The sequence below is a fragment of the Lepisosteus platostomus genome, chromosome 22 (genome assembly GCF_059453375.1).
Source record: "Lepisosteus platostomus isolate fLepPlt1 chromosome 22, fLepPlt1.hap1, whole genome shotgun sequence".
NCBI classification, from domain to species: Eukaryota; Metazoa; Chordata; class Actinopteri; order Semionotiformes; family Lepisosteidae; genus Lepisosteus; species Lepisosteus platostomus.
In genome coordinates this window covers 9,834,282-9,853,188 of record NC_142632.1, presented here as the reverse complement: position 1 = coordinate 9,853,188, position 18,907 = coordinate 9,834,282, and the positions used below count along the sequence as shown (strand labels likewise).

Below are 18,907 nucleotides of genomic sequence, written 5' to 3'. Positions count from 1 at the left end.
ATTAATGTTCAGATCTGTAGCAGGGAGAACTCCACCCCCCCATGAATGTATGCAGGACATCATAGATTTGAACCATAATAAATATTTTATATACATAATAATAATACAGCCCAGAAAGTAATCTCCATCCCTTAGGTTTTGAAACCTGAATGCAAATGCTTCAGTTGTAAACCTCAATCATTGTTTATTAATGATTTACTTTACTATTTTGCAGTCTCTAAACATGACTGTTGCTATCCTATTGTACACGATATAGAGCTGTTACAGTAGCATCGTACTCCATTGCCTTGTTAAAGACCTAGTAATTACCAACTTATTTGATTTCTTTGCATTTATTGATAAATTATTCACATCCCCATAGAATAGGGTATAGATCCCTAAATTGAAAATGTACTTAACCGGAACATGGACTCGGCAGAATACAGCTTGTATTCAGTGGCAGATAGTTTAATCAACAGTGCCTGATACTGAGTTTTACGGGCAGGATGCTTATGCACAGGCTTGTGAAGAGCTTACCGTGTCCTCGGGTGTGGCAGTGAACACTGAAATCTCCAGCAGGGTCAACCACTCACATTTTATTCCAGGGAATTTTTCCAAGGAAAACACGGAATTCCAAGGAGGCGCACAACCAACATAAATAGGGGGGGAAAACACTATGTTGTAATATCAGGTGTAGGGCAGACTATTCCAGGATTCCAGGAGAGTGGAAATTTCAGTCCCAGTTAATTCCTTTTTAACTTTAACTTTAAATTTAAAGTAATTCCAGTGCTGGCAGGGTCTAGGATGGGCAGGGAGGAGAACTACAAGGCTGCCTACCTGGGTTTTTAAACCACCACTGCTTTCCCAAAGTCAGGGCTTCCCAAATCCCAGCCTACTGGGTAGCAGGGGAGACACTCCTACAGGAAGAGCCGGAGGCCAGGCGACGTCCAGACCACGGCGAGGGAGAGAGTCGCCAGGCTGAAGCTCAGGAGGCCGGCGCTCGACCGGAGAACCACGCGGCCGTTCAGAGGCTGGGTGGGGCGGAATGTCATCTTCATCGGCTTCTCGGTCCGAAACAGCAGCTTCTGGGAAAACGCCGTGAGCTGGGGGGGGGGGAGACCGGGACACGGGGTCACTGTTCCTTGGTGTTTCCAGTTAGAAAGCCAAGGGTGGTGAACAGTAAGTCTCGGAACTCTCAGGCGGCGACTGCACTTTGAGAAGGCTGTGCAAGTATCCTTTGGGCATTTCAAATTATTCCAAAAATGGAATAATAATAATTGCTCCAAACAGGGATAATTAGATAAGTATTTAGAGCCCTGTGTATCATGCCGGCGCTGATGAGCCCTAGCTAATGAGGGCTAAACAGTTGTTCATGGCAGCTAACCTGAACATCTTATACAGTATGAAAAAGAATTAGGTCTGTGTAGAGGGTTCTGCCTCTTAAGCATTGCAAAACAGAGCTATTTAATGCCCATTCCCATGCTCCACAGCGACATCATGCTCTTTGAAAGTCCCTTGTTAGATGCTTGGATAGAAAGTCGTACCTGCTCCCTGCTGATCCGAATGGGTGTCTCAAACACAGCCCAGACCACAGCTTCATCACAGTCTGGCACAGTCACCGATCCAGAATAGTAGTAATACTTGCGCAGGTCCTGGGGTTTGGGAAGAATGCTGACGAGCTGCAGGGCTGTGATGATCGTCCTGTTACCTGAATTAGGATTCCATGCAAATGCTTAGACTTAGCCTGGGATTTAAAAACGTGGGAGTGAGAGGAGAGCACTGCCTCAGCTTCACAAAACTACAGGTTAAAACAATTGGAACCTAGTTAGTAGCATGTCCGTAGCCTCCTCTCCCCAAAACAGCCTTTCAGACTAATCCTAAAGACTTACTTTTTGATTCTGGGATATTGTGTTGTGCAAAAACCCTGACTTCCTATAAATTTATACATCTGCAAGAATAATACAGAAGGTGCGATTAAATATTTCTTTCTAGAAATTATTATTGAAAATTAAGCTTTGATTGAGAAGGAACTGTTAAAGGTTACTGTGAAATGGTGATACTTCTTTGTATTGTGACCATTTTATTGACAGTACCTTAGTTAAAGGCCACTTACATAAACTTGCATATGCTAAATAAATACACAGAGTCTAATAATTGATTACCTGCATGCTTGACTTCATCTAGGGCATCAATCAAGACCTTGTAATAAGGATTGTCCTGTGAAGATTCCTGCAGTGGTAAAAGTGTTTCAGATATGCATATAACCGGTCAGACTGAGGTTATGCTTAGAGGCTCCCAAACAAAGTTGTCAATTTTAGCATAATTACCGATGGCACTGGAATGAAATCCTTGAGCACAGTCTGAGATCTTCATGTTATTTACGACCCTGTGTTGTTGATTGAGATTCGTGTTAGAGATGTGGTATCTTTTTTACGCTCATTGTCCTGTTCAGGGTGTCTGATGCTGGAAAATTGAGACACACCCTTATTTTACTATGCTTAGACTATGGTAAGACCTTAATAAGGTATATAGTACGATTTTAAACAAACCCCGGTTTGTCCAGAATTTTGTGGCTTGCATGCACACTAATACTGCTTAATCTTTGCACGTCACTCCCCTGCTGCATAAACTGCACTGGCTCCTGCTGGATTTTAAGGTCCCTGTTGATATTTACGGCTCTGAACAGTGTAGCCCCAGGTTACCTTAATTGCATACTGTGTCATTACAGTCCAACATGCACTCCTGAGCTGTGCTGACTCAGGTCCTCTCGTTATACAAATCCAGACTCAAAACCCTCTTCTTTAGAAAAGCCTTTACGTAACTGGTTCCATTCTTCACCCCTCTGCTTTTCTCAGTACCACCATCCACGGTCTCCTCTGTATATTGTAATTGTGTTTTATCTTGTGTATTCTTTTTATTTATTGTTGTTGTCATTCTGTAAAGTGCTTTGAGAAGCCACCTTTAAAGGTGCTATATAAAATAAAGTTTATTATTATTATATTATTATACTAAAGCCTGGGCTCCAGGCAATGGGTGATGCTGCCTCTCTTCTGCAGCACCAGGACTGTGGAATTTGTTAACTTAAACCACAGGAGAGTCACTCCGTGACTGTGGATATTTTAAAAACTCACTAACAGCTTTTTTTTTTTTACCATCGCTTTTAAGGTGTACATTTTTTTGCCTTTGCACTTAAGGAACTGTCCTGTGTGATCCCATTTTTATATTTACTGCTGTATAATTTGTACAGCATCTCAAAGTTTTCACTTATAAGCAACTCATTCTGAACACTTTGCCTTAAGGGCTCCATGATTTTCTGATCATTCAAACACAGCAGTGTCATATTATGAGTTCATATGCAAGTGTGAAAAAGAGGTTTAAGATCTTCATTAATTTTATTTTCGGAATTGGCTTACCTCAAAGAAGAATGCAAGCACTGCAATGCCAGCGGAGTCCTTTGCTGCGTCTGCTATTGTTTTGTATTTCCTGTGAATGTGCACGATATGGAGCTGTCCGAGGGGGAGAGAGAGAGGAGAGGTTAGTATTCAAGCAATGTTGGGCAAGTCCACAGGAGATCATCATGATTCAGCCCGCCTGGCTTTTGTCTCTGAGCCCTTATGAATGGTTTTCTTGGAGTGCACTGCGCGGGCCCGCTTCACAGCAGCCAGTGCATTCATGCACTGTTCAAGCTAATGAGATCTGCACAGAAAAATGGAACTGCCTTTTATCCATCCAGCCTACACTCTCTGAAAGCAGATTATTCCTGTGGGTCATGGCAGCCAGATGTCACAGCCCACACACACACACAGGGACAATTTTGAGACGCCTATTAACCTTATCAATATGTTTTTGGACGGTGGGAGGAAATCGAAGCCCCATGGAGAACACAAAAGCCCCACAGAGAAGCTGCCCCAGCCTGAAATCAAGATCCCTGGACACAAGTGCTACAAACGACCTGTGCCAATGTCCACACCACATTGCCACCCATAATATGCTTTGTCGTGTTTACGGATTGTTTTGTATTGAGCTACAATGGATGTTCATGCTGAGGCCTTTGCTCCTGGTGTGATAGTGCTGTTCGATTTGACTGGGCTCGGTGTGATTGTCCCAGTTCACCCGTCGAAGGCTCGTACCTCCATGGGGAACTGCTCCCCGTCGATGGTGTGCTCTGACCCCGGTCCGGCCTCCCAGCCCCAGTGCAGGTGAAAGTTGACGGCTTTGTACCAGTCTGGCATGTGCCCTCCCTGAGTCCTCACTGACGAGGAGAGAGCAAAGTGCACTTGGGAGGAGAGGAGAGAGTCAGCGCTGTGTGTGTAACCCACAACCCTGAGACACTATAGAAAGAGTCCGATTGCGCTTTGCTAAGAAATGGAGCACTTAAGGACTGAACAGGGGGTTTGTAAACAGGTATACCTGTAATATACAATAGGAAAGTCCACATTATGTTTCGTATTTTGGTAACCAGAAATTGAACAGACTTTTCTAAGTGAGATTTTACTAGTGCATTAACATAACAGCTGTAGTCTTACATCTGCATTAACATAACAGTATTAGAAGTTATACATTATTAATTACATATCCTAAAAATTGTCTGCTTTTCTAGTAGCTTCCCCACAGATTAGAAGATGGGAATGGTGTGTGGCCATAAACTTCATAAACTCCAAGGTATCAGCTGTACGCTCAGTTTCTCAGCTCATATTTACAGAACAGCTTAATGTTTCTCTGTTTTTCCCCTTGGAGTGGACAGTCCAGAGTCACACCAGCCTTCTGATTTGCTGTGACCGTTGTGCAGGTTAAAGTAGCCTTGACCCAGGTTGGTGATGTTATGCGCAACCTCTTCAAACTCAAGTAGGGAGCTGCGTCAGCATGCGTAGGCTGCAAAGGAACAAGTACAGGTTTATTCCCTGCTGAAAAGAAAAGCATGGAATAAACCTTTACTTGCTCCTCTTCAAGCTCATCTTTTGTCCTGAAATGGGATTTTTTTTTTCAGTCTCCATCCATTAAAAAATGAAGAGGGGATCCTCTGGGAAAAACACGACATGGTTTTATTTTAAGTTTAATTCCGCAACGCTGATGGAAAAAAGTCTCGTCAGCTCACCCGAGTGACCTAGATTCTCAGCCGTCACACTGTGAGTCTGATCGTACCCTTCAAAGGTGAAGGGCTCCAGGCTGCTGTCGTACTGAGCTTTCCTGGTAACAACGTTAATCGGCGACTGTCTCCTTCCCCCGCAGTACGGATGTTGATCTGCCCAGTGAGCAGGCTCTAGGACAAGACAGCTTCACGTCACACAGAAGTGCGATGATATGAGACAAGATTTCTCAGATGCACAGATCTCTCCAAACCTCTGCTTTTCTTAAAAAAAAAATGAAATACTGCAAGCCCTCAGATATATGAATATCATTGGTGTCTCTGCACTGCTGGGTTTTGGCTCGCACCTTCAGCATGGCTGCTTATAAAGAATTAGCATGAAATAAAGGCTGGAAGTCTGGGCATGGCGTGATGGAATGCACTTTTCAACAGCAGGGCTGCACTATTAACATCAGGCCTGAGGTTTCCTTTGGACAGACTACATCCTTAATTATTCATTAGAATCGAATTAGTGAGGGCAGCATAACTCTGGCCACTGTAGCCTAGATATAATTGTTATATCTATATATAGATATATATAGATATAGTTGTTATATCTATATAGTTATAGAAATAGGTAACTGCTTACCTATACATATTGTAGCACATACTGTATATCGATACATTTCTTCAGTCCTTATCGGTCTGTAGACCACTTATTTCTGCATAATTTCTGACCCAATGAGGGTTTTATATTATTTTGATATTCTAATAAATTTACTCTGGAATAGGCATGAACTATAGTATATGAGGGCTCTTGGCCTACAGCTGTAAAAAAGAAATATATTGCAAATGAGTTTACCTTCACACGTTTCATTACAGGAGAACTGGGACTGGTAGCACCAATCACCTGGAAGAAGTGAACAGTGATATTTTAGCTCATCGGCGGGGGCATCACAAGAACACTGTGACACAACAGCGCCGCAAAGCTAGAGAGACGCCTTCAAAGGGTTAAGCACTGATCATTTGAAAAATAAGTTTACAAAATGCCGTTCCTGTGATTATTCAGTTAAAATTTAACATCCCGGCCTAATATTCTTTCACCGTAAGCAGCTTTTCCATCTGGGTTCATCTCAAGACACCCTGTGTGAACAATATTTTTCGAGAGATCAGCCCACAGGCTCCAAAGTCAGGGGCGCCATGTGGTCTTTCTGAAACACCAGCGGGAAGAAGGAGAAAAGGTCACAGGGCGAAGGTCCCTCTGATGAAAGCCAAGAAGAAAACAATAAATGTTTGCCTGGGAACCATGAAATTGGAAAACGACAAACCTGCAAAGTCATTCTGATTTATAGAAATCAGAAATCCTGAAAATCACTGTCGATAACACTAGCCTCTCTCTCTGTGTGTCACCTCACAGCCTTTAGGCGAAAGGGTTCGTTTTAGAGCTCGGTGCTGTTCTAACAGTCTTCTTCTCTGCGATAACGATCCATGTTCCCCACATGCACTAGATATTATCTGTAAAGAAAATCGAAACCCTGGAAAGGGCACCTTAACACTGAATCTTTTTCCTCCTGTAGCTTTTCAGCGATAATCAGTAACAAAGTAATCATTGTTATTTTAGCATTAATGAGAAGGAACATGTTTCAGCTAAGTTAAACATGGACCCAGGCGTACCAGTGGACCTTACATTGGGATTCTGTTGGCTTTAAAGCAACAGAAGCTTTGCTGCTTAGACAAAGCAGAGGAATTGGGGAATGTTTAAAAGTGCAGAGCAGAGCAGAGATCCATTACTCCATGATCTTCTCTGCCCCCTTCGCCACCGAATCCACAGATTCCCCTGAACTGATCGGATATTCGTGACTTTCCAGGCCTGGAGTTAAACGGTTTATGAAGGCACTCTTGTAGCCTGATGTCACCAGAACTCAGAAGCGAAGCAAGGCTGTGCCTCGTCAGTACTGGGAGGGGAGGCCTGTAAGGAATCTAGGTTGGTGCCGTCAGTGATGTTGGTGGGTTAGAGGATGGTGCTCTTCCCCTGGGGATCTGTGCTACAGGTTGTGCGATAAGATGTGGAACTGAGGTCCTGACTAATTACTTATTAAAATCCCAGGGATGTGTACCCTGATGTCCTGGCAAAATTCCACCCTGAACTCGTATGACCTGTCCTTTTTATTCCACTTATTATAATTGGTGAAGCAGCTGCTAATTTTTCAACCTGATCTGCTGTATCCTACACCGTGACACCCTAATGAGCTCCATACTTCACTGGTGGGTGATGTACCTTTCCCCCCTAGGAGCTCTGGGACCCCAAAATCACATGGAACCCATAACAAACAGCACGGAAAGTTTTCAAAGTCAAGCCGAAACAAAATGGCATCACCCAGCGGCTCTGCTCAGAGATGCAGGTGTCTAGAGCAGATTTCAACAGCGCCCATGGGATGGAAACAAGCAGTTGGCTAGAGAAAAATAAACTTTAAAGTACTATTGCAAAAATTCATACAGAACGAGCCTTTTCTTTTTTTTTCTAGACATTTTCGGCTCAAACACAAGAGTTAGCCAGACTGCCCAGCATGTTGTCAATGAGTTGTGCTCCTCTCTGCACGTTTTTCCCCCCATAAACTTCCTCACCTAACTAAAAAGCACAGTTGTTTAAAGAGCATAGATTTGACTTAAAAGGGCTTTGAGTTCATCTAAGAGTGACGCACATAATTAACAGGTCATTTTTGAAACATATTACAGAGGACAACCTGCGTACAACTTAAGGAGTGGATTTTAGAAGCAATCCGCTGGCCAGATTTACACATCCTATTAACATGTACAAGCTAAACAGTTTTAACCGCTTCTACATCAACCTTGCACATTTATGTAAATAGAGACATCACGAGCAAATACCTTCACACACCATAAAGCCTCTCACACTAATGGTAAAATAAACACTACATCCCCATCTGTGGGTATATAATGAGTTAATGTCCATCTTGGAATACAGTCATTCTTCTAAATCACAAACTATTTTTTAACTTTCGCATTCGTTCATGTGTGAATCCAAACTCTAAGCTCCTTTCCACATGTAGCAATAAATATGTGTCTGAACAATTGCTTTTAAGAATCTATAGTCAATCAACAACAGATCTATATTGAATATACAGCATACGCACATCAATGTATACATTCAAATAATTTACCACATGCAAAATTGTAAGTCACACATATTGTCAAAGTAACTTGCAGTCAAAGAATCAGAAATCGGTCTATCAAGTGAGGTTAGTAAAGAGGTTAGGACTGGACATTGAAAGTGGTTTTCTGCAGGACAGCTTCCTGCGAGTAGCGAAGGAGCACTGCTCTTACCTGCAGCACCTGGAGCAGAGCAGAGCAGAGTGAGCAGGGAGAGCACAGCTCTCATCTTGGCGGCGCTGTGGCTGAGATTAGGACTGAAGCAGAGGGACCGCTCCTCCTGCACTGCTCACATGGCTGGGCAGAGCCGGGCAGGTGTCAGCGAGGCAGCAGGTAGCACCGGCAGCTCCACCTGCCTCCACAACTCGCTGGGCTCACTCCTGTCTGGACACGAGGGCCCACACGCCTCTGTTCCTTCCAGAGTATCACACGCCTCCACACACACCTCCGTCTTCCTGAATTCACGGGGGTCTTTTCATTGGCTTTGGAGCTATTTTTATTCACTACGCATGATCGCACATCACACAGGATGAGAAGAAAACTCAAAACAAGTATTTCCAGCGCTTTAAAAGGTTAAAAGCAGACATCATTTTAGAATTGAGAAAAGTTTATGAACGTAACGACTAGGAGATAATAATAATTATAATTGCTTACACTTATATAACGCATTTCTGGATACTCCACTCAAAGCGCTTTACTGGTAATGGGGATCCCCTCCACCACCACCAGTGTGCAGCCCCACCTGGATGATGCGACGGCAGCCATAGTGCGCCAGAACGCTCCCCACACACCAGCTCTCAGTGGGGAGGAGAGCAGAGTGATGAAGCCAGTTCAGAGATGGGGATTATTAGGAGGCCATGATTGGTAAAGGCCAGGGGGAAATTTGGCCAGGATGCCAGGGTCACACCCCTAGTCTTTTCAAGAAACGCCCTGGGACTTTTAATGACCACAGAGAGTCAGGACCTCGGTTTTACGTCTCATCCAAAGGATGGCCCTTGTTTACAGTATAGTGTCCTGGTCACTATACTGGAGTATTAGGACCCACATGGACCACAGGGTGAGAACCCCTGCTGGCCCCACTAACACCTCTTCCAGCAGCAACCTTAGTTTTTCCCAGGAGGTCTCCCATCAGGTACTGACCAGGCTCACACCTGCTGAGCTCCAGTGGGGCTGCCAGCTGTGAGTTGCAGAGTGATATGGATGTTATCAGATGTTATTGAGCTCATGAAAATGTTATCTGCAGGGGTGTGGGCATTCCTGCTTGGTCAGGTTGTCAGCAGTTACAACCATAGAGGACATATTTTCTCAGCTTCTGTCTGTAAATGACACTTTGTGTCCACATCTGTGAAGACAGTGTGTGTTCACTGAGCTTCACTCTGGCTCTCTTGCTCTCAATAATGATAATTTCTGTATGGATAGCACAGTGACCCAGTGGGTAAAGACACAGCTTCACAGCTTGAAGGATCTTGGGTTCGAATGGGGCTCTGTCTGTGTGGAGTGCACATGATCACTCTCGTTTGCCCTCTTTTTTGATACTCTGGTTCCCCCCCACAGTCCAGTGGACAGATGGATGGAATTAGTACTTACAACTGATTGCTAAAATCTGAACATTTGGAACAATCTTATCTTTAAAAATCCACTCATACTTTTTTTAAAAAACCTGTCCCATAAGCATGATGACAACTCAAAATAAAGTCTAATTTCTTAGGAAAGCTGCAAGACTAGAAACAGTGCTGGCGGAGAAACAGTGTTGGTGTTTATCAAGTAATTATGTTTATTTGTGTTGTTGAGGTTTTTGTTTGATGGCACCGGACTGACACCTTGTGGACAGAACATATATAACATCCTAAAATTTAAATCCTTACCATTTTTAATCAAAAACCTAGCTCCCTAAAAAAAAAACGCTTCTTTCCCTGCATATTAAAGAAACAGGTAAGAGCAAACGACACTAACAGGCTCACACAATGCTCAGGCATTAAAAACGAATATTCAGACTTATTAAAACACTATTATTACAACTATAGTATATACAACGGGTGTTAAAACAACTCCAACAATAGGTTGGCAGTTTTTATGATGTATACAATAATGCATTGAGTGCAAGAAGATGTGAAAACGATGTAATTTTAAAAAAGCCAGGGAAACTCTAGGGTGAACATACAGAATCACGACCTCAGTGCTCCCTAGTCTATTACTACTGTTCAATGTCCTTCGATTTATATAGCAATCCACAGCAATCCACGTTACAATGTAAATGCAGGCTTTAAAAAAACTCCCATGAACCTGGCTTGAAAACACCCGCTGATCAGCAGTATTAATAGGGCTTAGTTTTCCCAGTGGATGACCTGCCAGGTTAGAGTATTTACTGTGTGAAGTAGCAGCTAATTGTGTAGAGGGAAAATAAGAACCAGTCTCGATTAGCTTGTTGCCATTTCCCATGAGCAAAAAAGCAAGGCTTGTCTCTTAATAACATGATCTTTTACAGCTCTCCATTCTCTTGAAACTGCTGGGCACTAGCTGGAAATTGCTTCCCGAAGGTGCTACTTTAATTGAAAGAATTGATCAGTTGAAAAACAGGAAGTGGGAGTTCCGGACGCTCTCACGCCACCTTCAGCAGCACCAGCAGCAGGGCGAGCAGCAGACCCAGGGCCAGCAGGCTGGACACCACGGCCAGCACGCAGCAGCCCCGGCCCGCGGTCCGCACGCGCTTCTGCATGAAGAACCTCGCGGTTCGCAGCCCGCGGCGGCTCAGCGGCGGGTAGCGCGCCTGGTTCAGGCCCTCCCCGGCCAGGGACCGGACGACGCAGGCGCGCTGGTGGCTCAGCTGGTCGAAGGTGTGCTTCCCGTGGTACCTGCCCATCCCACTGTGACCTGCGGAGAGAGGGGCAGCCGTCAGCCCGCAGAGCCCGACGCCTGAGACGCCCAGGGCTGGAGCCCCTTTACTGTCCTTTTCCCCAAGTGTCAAAACAGAGGGTTCATAACCCTCCGCTCAAAACACCAGATAAGACACATCATCCGGGGGGGGGCTGCCTGTAAAGCGCTTTGGGTGGAGTGTCCAGAAAAGCGCTATATAGGTGTAAGCAATTATCATTATTAAAATTAGGACACAGGTTGAAAAAAAACATAAATTAACACTTTAGTCCTTTCCTCCTTCTTTGTCACATCGATATTTAATCCCCTCACTAATTGTGACACAGCAGCTAGCCCTTCAGAGGTGTGGGAATGCGCCCCCCCCCCCATGAAGCCCTCTCGCTGTTGCTGCTTCAGCGCTCAGCTCAGGCTGGGTCCCGGGTCTCAGGTGGTCTTTTTCTCTGGGAACCTCTGTTTCCAGTCCAGCCCGGACCCCGCTGTCCAAAGCGGCCTTTTTTCGTTCTTTCTTGTTGTTTGGTCAGGCCCGGACCTGTGTCCTGCTTGTTTCTTTCCTCTCTCCAAGCTGACCTCACGCCGGGGGGGCCCCCCGTGCCCCTCAAACGTTCGCCGCCGCTCCTCCAAACCCTCGTTGTTGGAGAACGCTTTAAAGATGTAAGTCAAGCAAGTCAAATCGAAATAAAAAGGCCTTCCACTGTTCAATACCCTGCAGGCAGGTTGGGTTTTAGAGAGCTGGTCTGTGGGAAGGCGGAGACGCCCTGGCCCGAGAGCTACGGTTCGGTGCCCTGCAGGCCCAAGAGTCCGCCAGCCACCCCCCCCCGCCGCTCGCCCGCCAGGCTTACCCACGCCCCCGAAGGGCAGCGCGCCCACTGTGTAGTGCAGCAGCACATCGTTGGCCGTGACCCCGCCGCTGGACGTCTCGGCGATCACGCGGTCGATCAGCTGGAAGAGAGGGACGGGGGGGGAGTGAGCCGGCAGCCCCTGGAGAAACCGCAAAAGCGTTTGGGTTCCAGATCGGCGTCCCCGTAGGTGGGACTGGGCGAGCTGGACGGGGGGGTGCTGGTTGGGCCTTTTCCAGCACGACACATGAAGAAATACCCACAATGCCAAGCTCATCCCCATGTCTTTTAAAACTGGGTAAAAAACAAAGTCTAGTCAGTGCAAAGAAACACTTTTAAACGGCCCACAGGGACTCAGATTGATCTCCTTCAGCCATGTATCAGCTGGCCTGATCTCGTCTCTTCTCATTAGCCTTCCTGGTCTGAAGAACAGTATGTAACTGAGGTCAACAGGCCCCTTGGCAGGGGCACACCTCTGTGCCAGGGCTTAATCGCAGACGGACTGGTACCTTCTTGTTCTTGGAGAAGACGTACAGCGCCAGTGGCTTCTCTCGCTCGTTGATGAAGCGGATGGCCTCGTCCACGCTGCCCGCGCTCAGGATGGGCAGGACCGGCCCAAAGATCTCCTCCTGCATCACCCTGGAGTGGGGCGTCACATCCTTCAGGACAGTGGGGCCTGAGGAGAGAGGCACGGGGGGTCATCGAGTGCCAGCGTGCAGCGTTTCATCCCAGACAGGAGAGCAGGACTCCTGGACAGCTCAGGAGACTGGCTTTCCCAGATTCTTCTTCTTCATCGTATTACCTCTTATTACCCAACCAGCAGAATGTGCAGGAAAGAAATTCAATACGCAGAACTATTACAATTAACAAAGAATAACACAGCAGCTATTTTCCAGAATTAAAAAAAAAATGCAGCACTTATTGTAAAATTTTAAGAATTGCGTATGTGTTTAAGATAGAGCCTTGCAATGCTTTAGTATAATCTGTAAATTATAACCAGCAGCACACAGGTATTCTTTTAGCGTTTAATTGCGACATAGTCATGTTTGCACATTTAAGCATCAAACGCAGCCCATAACATGCAGCGCTGTGTAATGGAAATTTAAGATGTGCTGTCCAACGTGAGGACACCCCTGTGTGCCCGCAGACACAATGAAATTCACTCCACTGTTTGTTGTGGGATAAACAATTCACATTTTTCTTGATACTTACAGAACTGTTCTTGAGAAGACAACACATTAAAGAATTCAATTGCAACAATAAAGAATCTAGTCATAGCAAAGAGCCATCTTCTTGATTTGCCAGTCAGAATACGTCCTAAAAGGACCCCTATAATAACCTTTATTTTGTGCTGTGCATTATCTCAGACAGCTGTCTTCTTACCAATGTAGCACTGTGACTCATCATGCTCTCCTCCCAGGGCTATGGTGCAGCCCTCCAGCAGAGACATGACCCTTTTGAAATGGCGCTTGTTGACGATGCGTCCGTAGTCCGGCGAGCTCTTGGGGTCGTTGCCGTAGAATTCCTGTAAGTAATAAATCACAGCAGGTTGGTTTCACTCCTTTTGCTTTCTGAACGTGACGATGGCACCTGTGTTTCTGGTATTTATGACTTGACTTCACAGATGCTAGACAGCAGCTGGAAGAGGTAACTTGACAGAACGAACAGGCAACAGGACACAACTTCTCCACAAAGATTTAAAGCACCAAAACGAAGCAGGAACTTCACAAAGCAGGAGGAAGCGATCCAAAATTCTGGATCCCCTCGTCCTAAGTGGCCGTGGGGCAGACAGAGAGACATACCTGCACTGTTCGCCCGATCTCCTCCACCACTCGGTCCTGTATGCTGGGGTCACACAGGATGTAGTCGGGAGCGATGCAGGTCTGACCACAGTTGGCAAACTTCCCCCAGGTGATCCGGCTGCAGAGGGAAAGAGACAGACACCGGCCGAGCCTGCAGTACCAGTACCAGCCTGCAGTACCAGGTTCAGGATCAAGTACTTCAACCCTAGTCTGATCCATACATTGACACTTGAAATGTAGGTCTTACACAATCATGTACAACCCCACAAGCTCTGGGTGATGACCGACCCCCCCTCCAATTCCCCTGTGCAATGTTGGCCATGTGAACTAACCGGTACAATGTGTCTGAAATAACAGGAAGATCACAGCTTTAAGAGAATTTATAAGAACAAATGCAAGTCTGAAAACACTAGTTCTAGTAGCTAAACTGAATAAATGTGCATGATGTTGGGTTTAAGTTACGCTCTCCCTTCTATGACCTTTGGTAAGTGAAAGTCACTGATTTTCAGAGAAGAGAATGACAGAAATGTTCAGCAGGCACTAACTGTTACCCTGCCCGGTCACCAACTCGGACATCACTGCACTCCCTGGGCCCGGAGGTATCGTTCTGTCTGAATTAGTGACGGCCCCATCATGTGGCATTCGAGGTCTAACTGACCGGCAGGCGACAGACAGGTCGCAGGCCTTGTCGATGTAGCAGGGACTCTTCCCGCCCAGCTCCAGGGTGACGGGGGTGAGGTGGCGGGCGGCGGCCTCCATCACCAGCTTTCCCACAGTGCTGTTCCCGGTGTAGAAGATGTGGTCGAAGCGCTGCCTCAGGAGCTCCTGGGTCTCTGGGACTCCCCCGGTCACCACTGGGTACATCTCCTGGGAGACGCAGGGAGACAGCAGGGATTAATCCGGGAGGGACTCCCACTGGGACGCTGGATGCCCTCCCTGATAATCCTGGTCCTAGTGTCATTTACCAAACATCTAACCATATTCGAAATGCATTAAAAGTACGCTAAATTTGCACATATAAAATGCTCCCGGCTCTTCCCTGGACAGAGTCACAGGAGGTTGGGATGTCTTGCTGTACTGGTCCAGACACGCAGTGGACACGGCCACATGCAAAGACAGCTCACTGCACGCAGAAGCAAAGCCGACGCACAGCGAGGAGGAGGAGGAGGAGGAGGAAGGTCTTTACCCTGTCCAGGTACTGAGGAAGCAGCTCTTCCAGCAGCCTGGATGAATGCCCGCTCAACTCCGAGGGCTTTATTACAGCTGCATTACCTACAGAGAGACAGATCCACACCGCTGTCACTGGCCTCTGTGGAAGACTGAGTGAGATGAACACTCGAGCAGGGTGAGCTTTTCTGTTTGCACCTAAGACAACTGTCTTTCTGCAACTAAAGCCTGTGATTTTTTCACACCCGTGTGTTCAACCCGAGAGAAACGAAACAGATTGAAATGAAACAGATGCCAAATGGCATGTTCCTGTCCTGTTTTGTTTGTGTCTGAAAGACGTCTGTGAGTGGCCTGTGCCTTGTGTGTTCCTATGATATGTTAAAGTCTCCCCTACATTCACTGTATGAAAGGAAAAGTGTAACTACAGTTAAAATACGCACAGTAATACAAAATAAATATAAAATAAAACCCTTTCTCTGTGCTATGCTGCCCTTCGGCTGATTGAATGAAAGATCCCTGTTTGACAATCTCTTAACCTGAGTGAAGACTGAGTTTTCTTCGAAAGCTCCCTCAGAGCTAGCCTAAGCTGGCTGGAACTACAACAAGAGACCATTACCCAGATACTGGGAATCTGAGAACACGAGAGTGTGACGTCACTGACCAACAACGCACTGTGAGGGCAGGGAGACAGGCCCTGTCCCCCCGGTCTCCCAGCTTACCGGCGGCGATGGCCCCCACCAGAGGCTGGAGGGTCAGGGCAAAGGGGTAGTTCCAGGCCCCGATGATCAGCACCACCCCCAGAGGCTCGGGCTGGACGTAGACCCGGTCCATCAGGGTCAGCAAGGTCTTCTCCATGGGCTGGGGGGCTGTCCACTCCGCCAGCCTCTCCAGGGACAGCTGGATCTCGCTGTCCAGGCCCACCAGCTCAAACAGATGTGCGTTAAACTGGCTCTGCAGGCAGGCAGGCAGCAGGGGAGCAGGGGTCAGAGCAGGACCGACAGCAATACCCACATCTCATAGATCAGTCTTGCAGAGGTACCAAGAGATACCCAAATACCCAAAGATACCTCAAAGTGGCAGAAGTAAGTCTAGTCTGTTACCCCTTCATTTGCTCGTCTATGGTCAATCTGTATATACCTATGCACATTTTTCACATATTTTATTGTTTTTACAGTGACTATGAGCATATTTTGCACACACCTATGTATTTATTTTTATTTATTTATTTTTTATTTATTTTGTATTACTGTACGTATTCATATTTTTCGTCTATGCTGATATCTGTTGTTTTTTGCTCGTCTTGGGCTGGGCCGCTGTAACGCATCAATTTCCCAGTGGGATCAATAAAGTCTTATCTATCTATCTAAGTCTGCCGGGTGAGATGACAGTTCAAAGTCACAGGCATTTCTGTTTTTGATCCCTCCCAGCTTTCAACTGCAGTGCCCCATCTCCTCCGGGCGACCTCTGGAGCTCGGTGCTTTTAGGCCGACGGGCTGCATCTCACCTTGCCGAGGTCGTGCTTTAGTGCAGCGGTGACCTCCGCCTCCCTCTCGGTGATCAGGCTGCGCAGCGCCTCCAGCTGACGGACTCTGTATTTCAGGGGCCGCGTCCTGCCCGAGAGGAACGCCGCGCGGGCCCGATCCACAGCCTGCACCTCCATGGGTGGCTCCGAGCCGCACGCCTCGCAGGTGCAGCCCGACCAGCAGGCGAGACGGTGTTTCAATGCCCTGATCCTCGGGGCCTCAAGGACTAGGGCCTCAGTGCACACGATCTCTCACCTCTCAACCGACCTGGCGGCGCCCTGCAACGGTCAGGGAGAGAACATGAATCTGGGAGTTAATAAACGTTGGAATAACAAGCACAGCAAATCTGAGGGCTCTGGCTCTTGAAAATCGCGTTTGGATTCTAGGGACACGAGCAGCAGTTCTTCTCCAGTTAAAAAAGGAAAAGCCTCTTAATAGTCACTCGCAGCGCCTGGCTTAATTCCATTCAGGTGACTGGCCTCATGAGGAGTCAATGGCTCTCTGGTAATGGTGGGTGTGCAGGTATAAGCTGTTGAGCAACAGAGACCTGCTTTCGTGTGAAATAAATTCCTCTCCAGTGGGCTGCCAGCTGTGAGCTGCAGACTGATATGTGTGAATAAGAGGGTCAAGCAGAGCAAAGCCGAGTTTGATTTCTGCTCCAAACCAATGGAAAGAAAGAAGGAAAAAACAAGGTTTCGGCTGTGGAGCTTCCGCAGGCTTGTGGGGGACGAGCAGGAGGGGATCCAAAGACACCCGACGGCCAGGGCAGGGAATTCCAGAAGTGCGGGAGAAGACGTCTGAAGACGAAGGGAGAGGTTTAGAGGGAAAGGTGAGGGAAGGAGCGCTCGGAGTTTTCTGTCTTTTGATGTTTTCCTGGAGGAAGAATCCTTGATCCCCAGTGAAAGGACACGGTGGAATTGCAGCGGGCAGAGGGAACGTGGGACACTGTCGGCTCAAGGAGAAGAGTAAGAAAGAGGAAACACAGTCAAAGGTATTAATGGTATTTACGTCTCAACAAAGAACTTACTGTAGGTAAGCTAGATAGATAGACAAGACTTCATTGATCCCGAAGGGAAATTGAGGTGTTACAGCAGCCCAGCCCAAGACGAGCAAAAACAGACAGCAGAATAGATGAAAAATTAAAATACGTACAGTAATACAAAATAAATATAAAATAAATATAGGTGTGTGCAAAATATGCAAAATAATGATAATAAAATATGTGCAAAATGTGCATAGGTATATACAGATTGAGTGTCCAAAAAGTACAATAGTGCAACATGCTGTCCATAGACGAGCAGACGAGGCGCTAGCAGTCCTAGCCTAGGGCAGTGTTAAACACCCTGACAGCCGGCGGGTGGAAGAACCTGCGGAAACGTTCCCTTGAACACCGTAGCTGGAGCAGGCTGTTGCTAAAAGTGCCCCGCTGCCTAATAACAGTCCCATGTAGCGGATGAGAGAAAACTACATTTTCAATTCAGATGAATAAGATCAGAGTAGAATTTTGATGCACAGAAGTTAAAATAAGTACACTGCACCAGGAACACTGCACTAGTGTATTTAGAGGTCCGGGTGAAACTCACCTGGCAGTGGTCAGACCTGAGAGCCGTCTGTGGTCTGCTTCTCCCCGGACTGCAACCGGAGCCCAGTTTCTGAGAGAGTGGAAGGCGGAGCTTCCACAGGACAATTCTCTCCCTGTCCTGTGCCGCGGTTCCAATCACCGATCATCACACACCCAGATCGAGCACCAGGGTTTATAGCCTGTTTTCCCAGGAAAAAAATTATCTCTGGTCTAGAGATAAAAACGTGTAGAGAGTTTAAAGGTTTCCTTTTCAATTTGGAGCTTATTTTTTTTGGGGTGTGGGGGGGGGGGGGGTTCTCACGAAAACCTCATGAGAAGAAAAAGCTCTTTAATAAAACGAAGGGCAGCAGAAAATGATCAATCTCCATGACCTGATGCATTTCCCGAACAGCACTGCTGCTCTGGTAGCTTACTGGATGCTGCTCCTTCGGGTTTGCTATTGCGGACATGCAGTCATTTCTGCTGTGACGCGAATCTGTATCAGGCAGCGCGCCCGACTCGGGTGTACAGGGGCTGGTCACGCCCGTGGAGCGGTTGCTCAGCGGCACGCCCTCGGGATGCTGGTGTGCTCTCTCGGGCCTTGCAACCAGTCTTCTTTCAGCCTGCTTACGCAGCAAAGCTGTGTACGACCTTTGGGGGGGACCAGAGGAGTGCTTTCACACCTCAGGTGACATATAGAAACTACGGCTTGTGAAACGTTCTGCTGGAGCCCAGGGGTCAGGGCATGCCTGGTGCTGTCACACTGGGGGAGAGGGGGTGGTCGATTTGGCATAAAAAAAAAGAAGTTTAGACATTTTTAGCAGGACATTGGAAGTAGATGTTCAACCAAACGTTTATGATGTCAAGAGATTTGCACGGTGATAACCGACGGTCATTGATGGTCCCCTTGATGTGCATCGCATTCAGAGCTT

At 46.8% G+C, this 18,907-nt stretch overlaps 2 protein-coding genes across 4 annotated transcripts; both read right to left on the bottom strand.

Annotated features, from left to right (window-relative positions):
* Positions 1-66: 66 nt before the first annotated feature.
* On the bottom strand, positions 67-8,578 carry LOC148643427 (carbonic anhydrase 4-like). Of its 2 annotated transcripts, none has more exons than XM_088615682.1 (8): positions 8,390-8,578; positions 5,907-5,954; positions 5,075-5,239; positions 4,110-4,231; positions 3,393-3,485; positions 2,142-2,208; positions 1,524-1,687; positions 67-1,082 (listed from the first exon to the last, which is right to left on the bottom strand). In XM_088615682.1, exons 1-8 carry the CDS (start codon positions 8,442-8,444, stop codon positions 897-899), a joined length of 900 nt encoding a protein of 299 aa, XP_088471808.1. In that variant the 5' UTR covers positions 8,445-8,578; the 3' UTR covers positions 67-896. The 2 variants fall into 2 exon arrangements, with proteins under 2 accessions (XP_088471808.1, XP_088471807.1); XM_088615681.1 differs by having other exon boundaries at positions 69-1,082; positions 4,110-4,255; positions 8,390-8,576.
* A 1,387-nt stretch (positions 8,579-9,965) lies between these two features.
* LOC148643426 (aldehyde dehydrogenase family 3 member A2-like) lies at positions 9,966-18,744 on the bottom strand. Of its 2 annotated transcripts, XM_088615674.1 has the most exons (10): positions 17,998-18,744; positions 16,396-16,692; positions 15,611-15,842; positions 14,911-14,996; positions 14,383-14,591; positions 13,725-13,842; positions 13,306-13,447; positions 12,432-12,598; positions 11,926-12,025; positions 9,966-11,086 (listed from the first exon to the last, which is right to left on the bottom strand). In XM_088615674.1, the coding sequence occupies exons 2-10, from the start codon at positions 16,549-16,551 to the stop codon at positions 10,815-10,817; spliced, it is 1,482 nt and encodes a 493-aa protein (XP_088471800.1). In that variant the 5' UTR covers positions 16,552-16,692; positions 17,998-18,744; the 3' UTR covers positions 9,966-10,814. The 2 variants fall into 2 exon arrangements, with proteins under 2 accessions (XP_088471800.1, XP_088471801.1); XM_088615675.1 differs by lacking the exon at positions 16,396-16,692 and having other exon boundaries at positions 17,998-18,741.
* Between the last annotated feature and the right edge of the window lie 163 nt (positions 18,745-18,907).

Bases quoted from the DNA above. Each gene is read 5' to 3' on its own strand.
- LOC148643427 (XM_088615681.1), bottom strand. From the start codon at position 8,444: ATGAGAGCTGTGCTCTCCCTGCTCACTCTGCTCTGCTCTGCTCCAGGT. The intron at 5,240-5,906 runs GTAAACTCATTT...GTCTTGTCCTAG, and splicing joins CTGTAATGAAACGTGTGAAG to AGCCTGCTCACTGGGCAGAT. The intron at 3,486-4,109 runs GTACGAGCCTTC...CCCCTCGGACAG, and splicing joins GGGAGCAGTTCCCCATGGAG to CTCCATATCGTGCACATTCA.
- LOC148643426 (XM_088615674.1), bottom strand. From the start codon at position 16,551: ATGGAGGTGCAGGCTGTGGATCGGGCCCGCGCGGCGTTCCTCTCGGGC. The intron at 14,997-15,610 runs GTAAGCTGGGAG...GTCTCTCTGTAG, and splicing joins GGTGGGGGCCATCGCCGCCG to GTAATGCAGCTGTAATAAAG. The intron at 12,026-12,431 runs GTACCAGTCCGT...CCTCTCTTCCAG, and splicing joins TCTTCTCCAAGAACAAGAAG to CTGATCGACCGCGTGATCGC.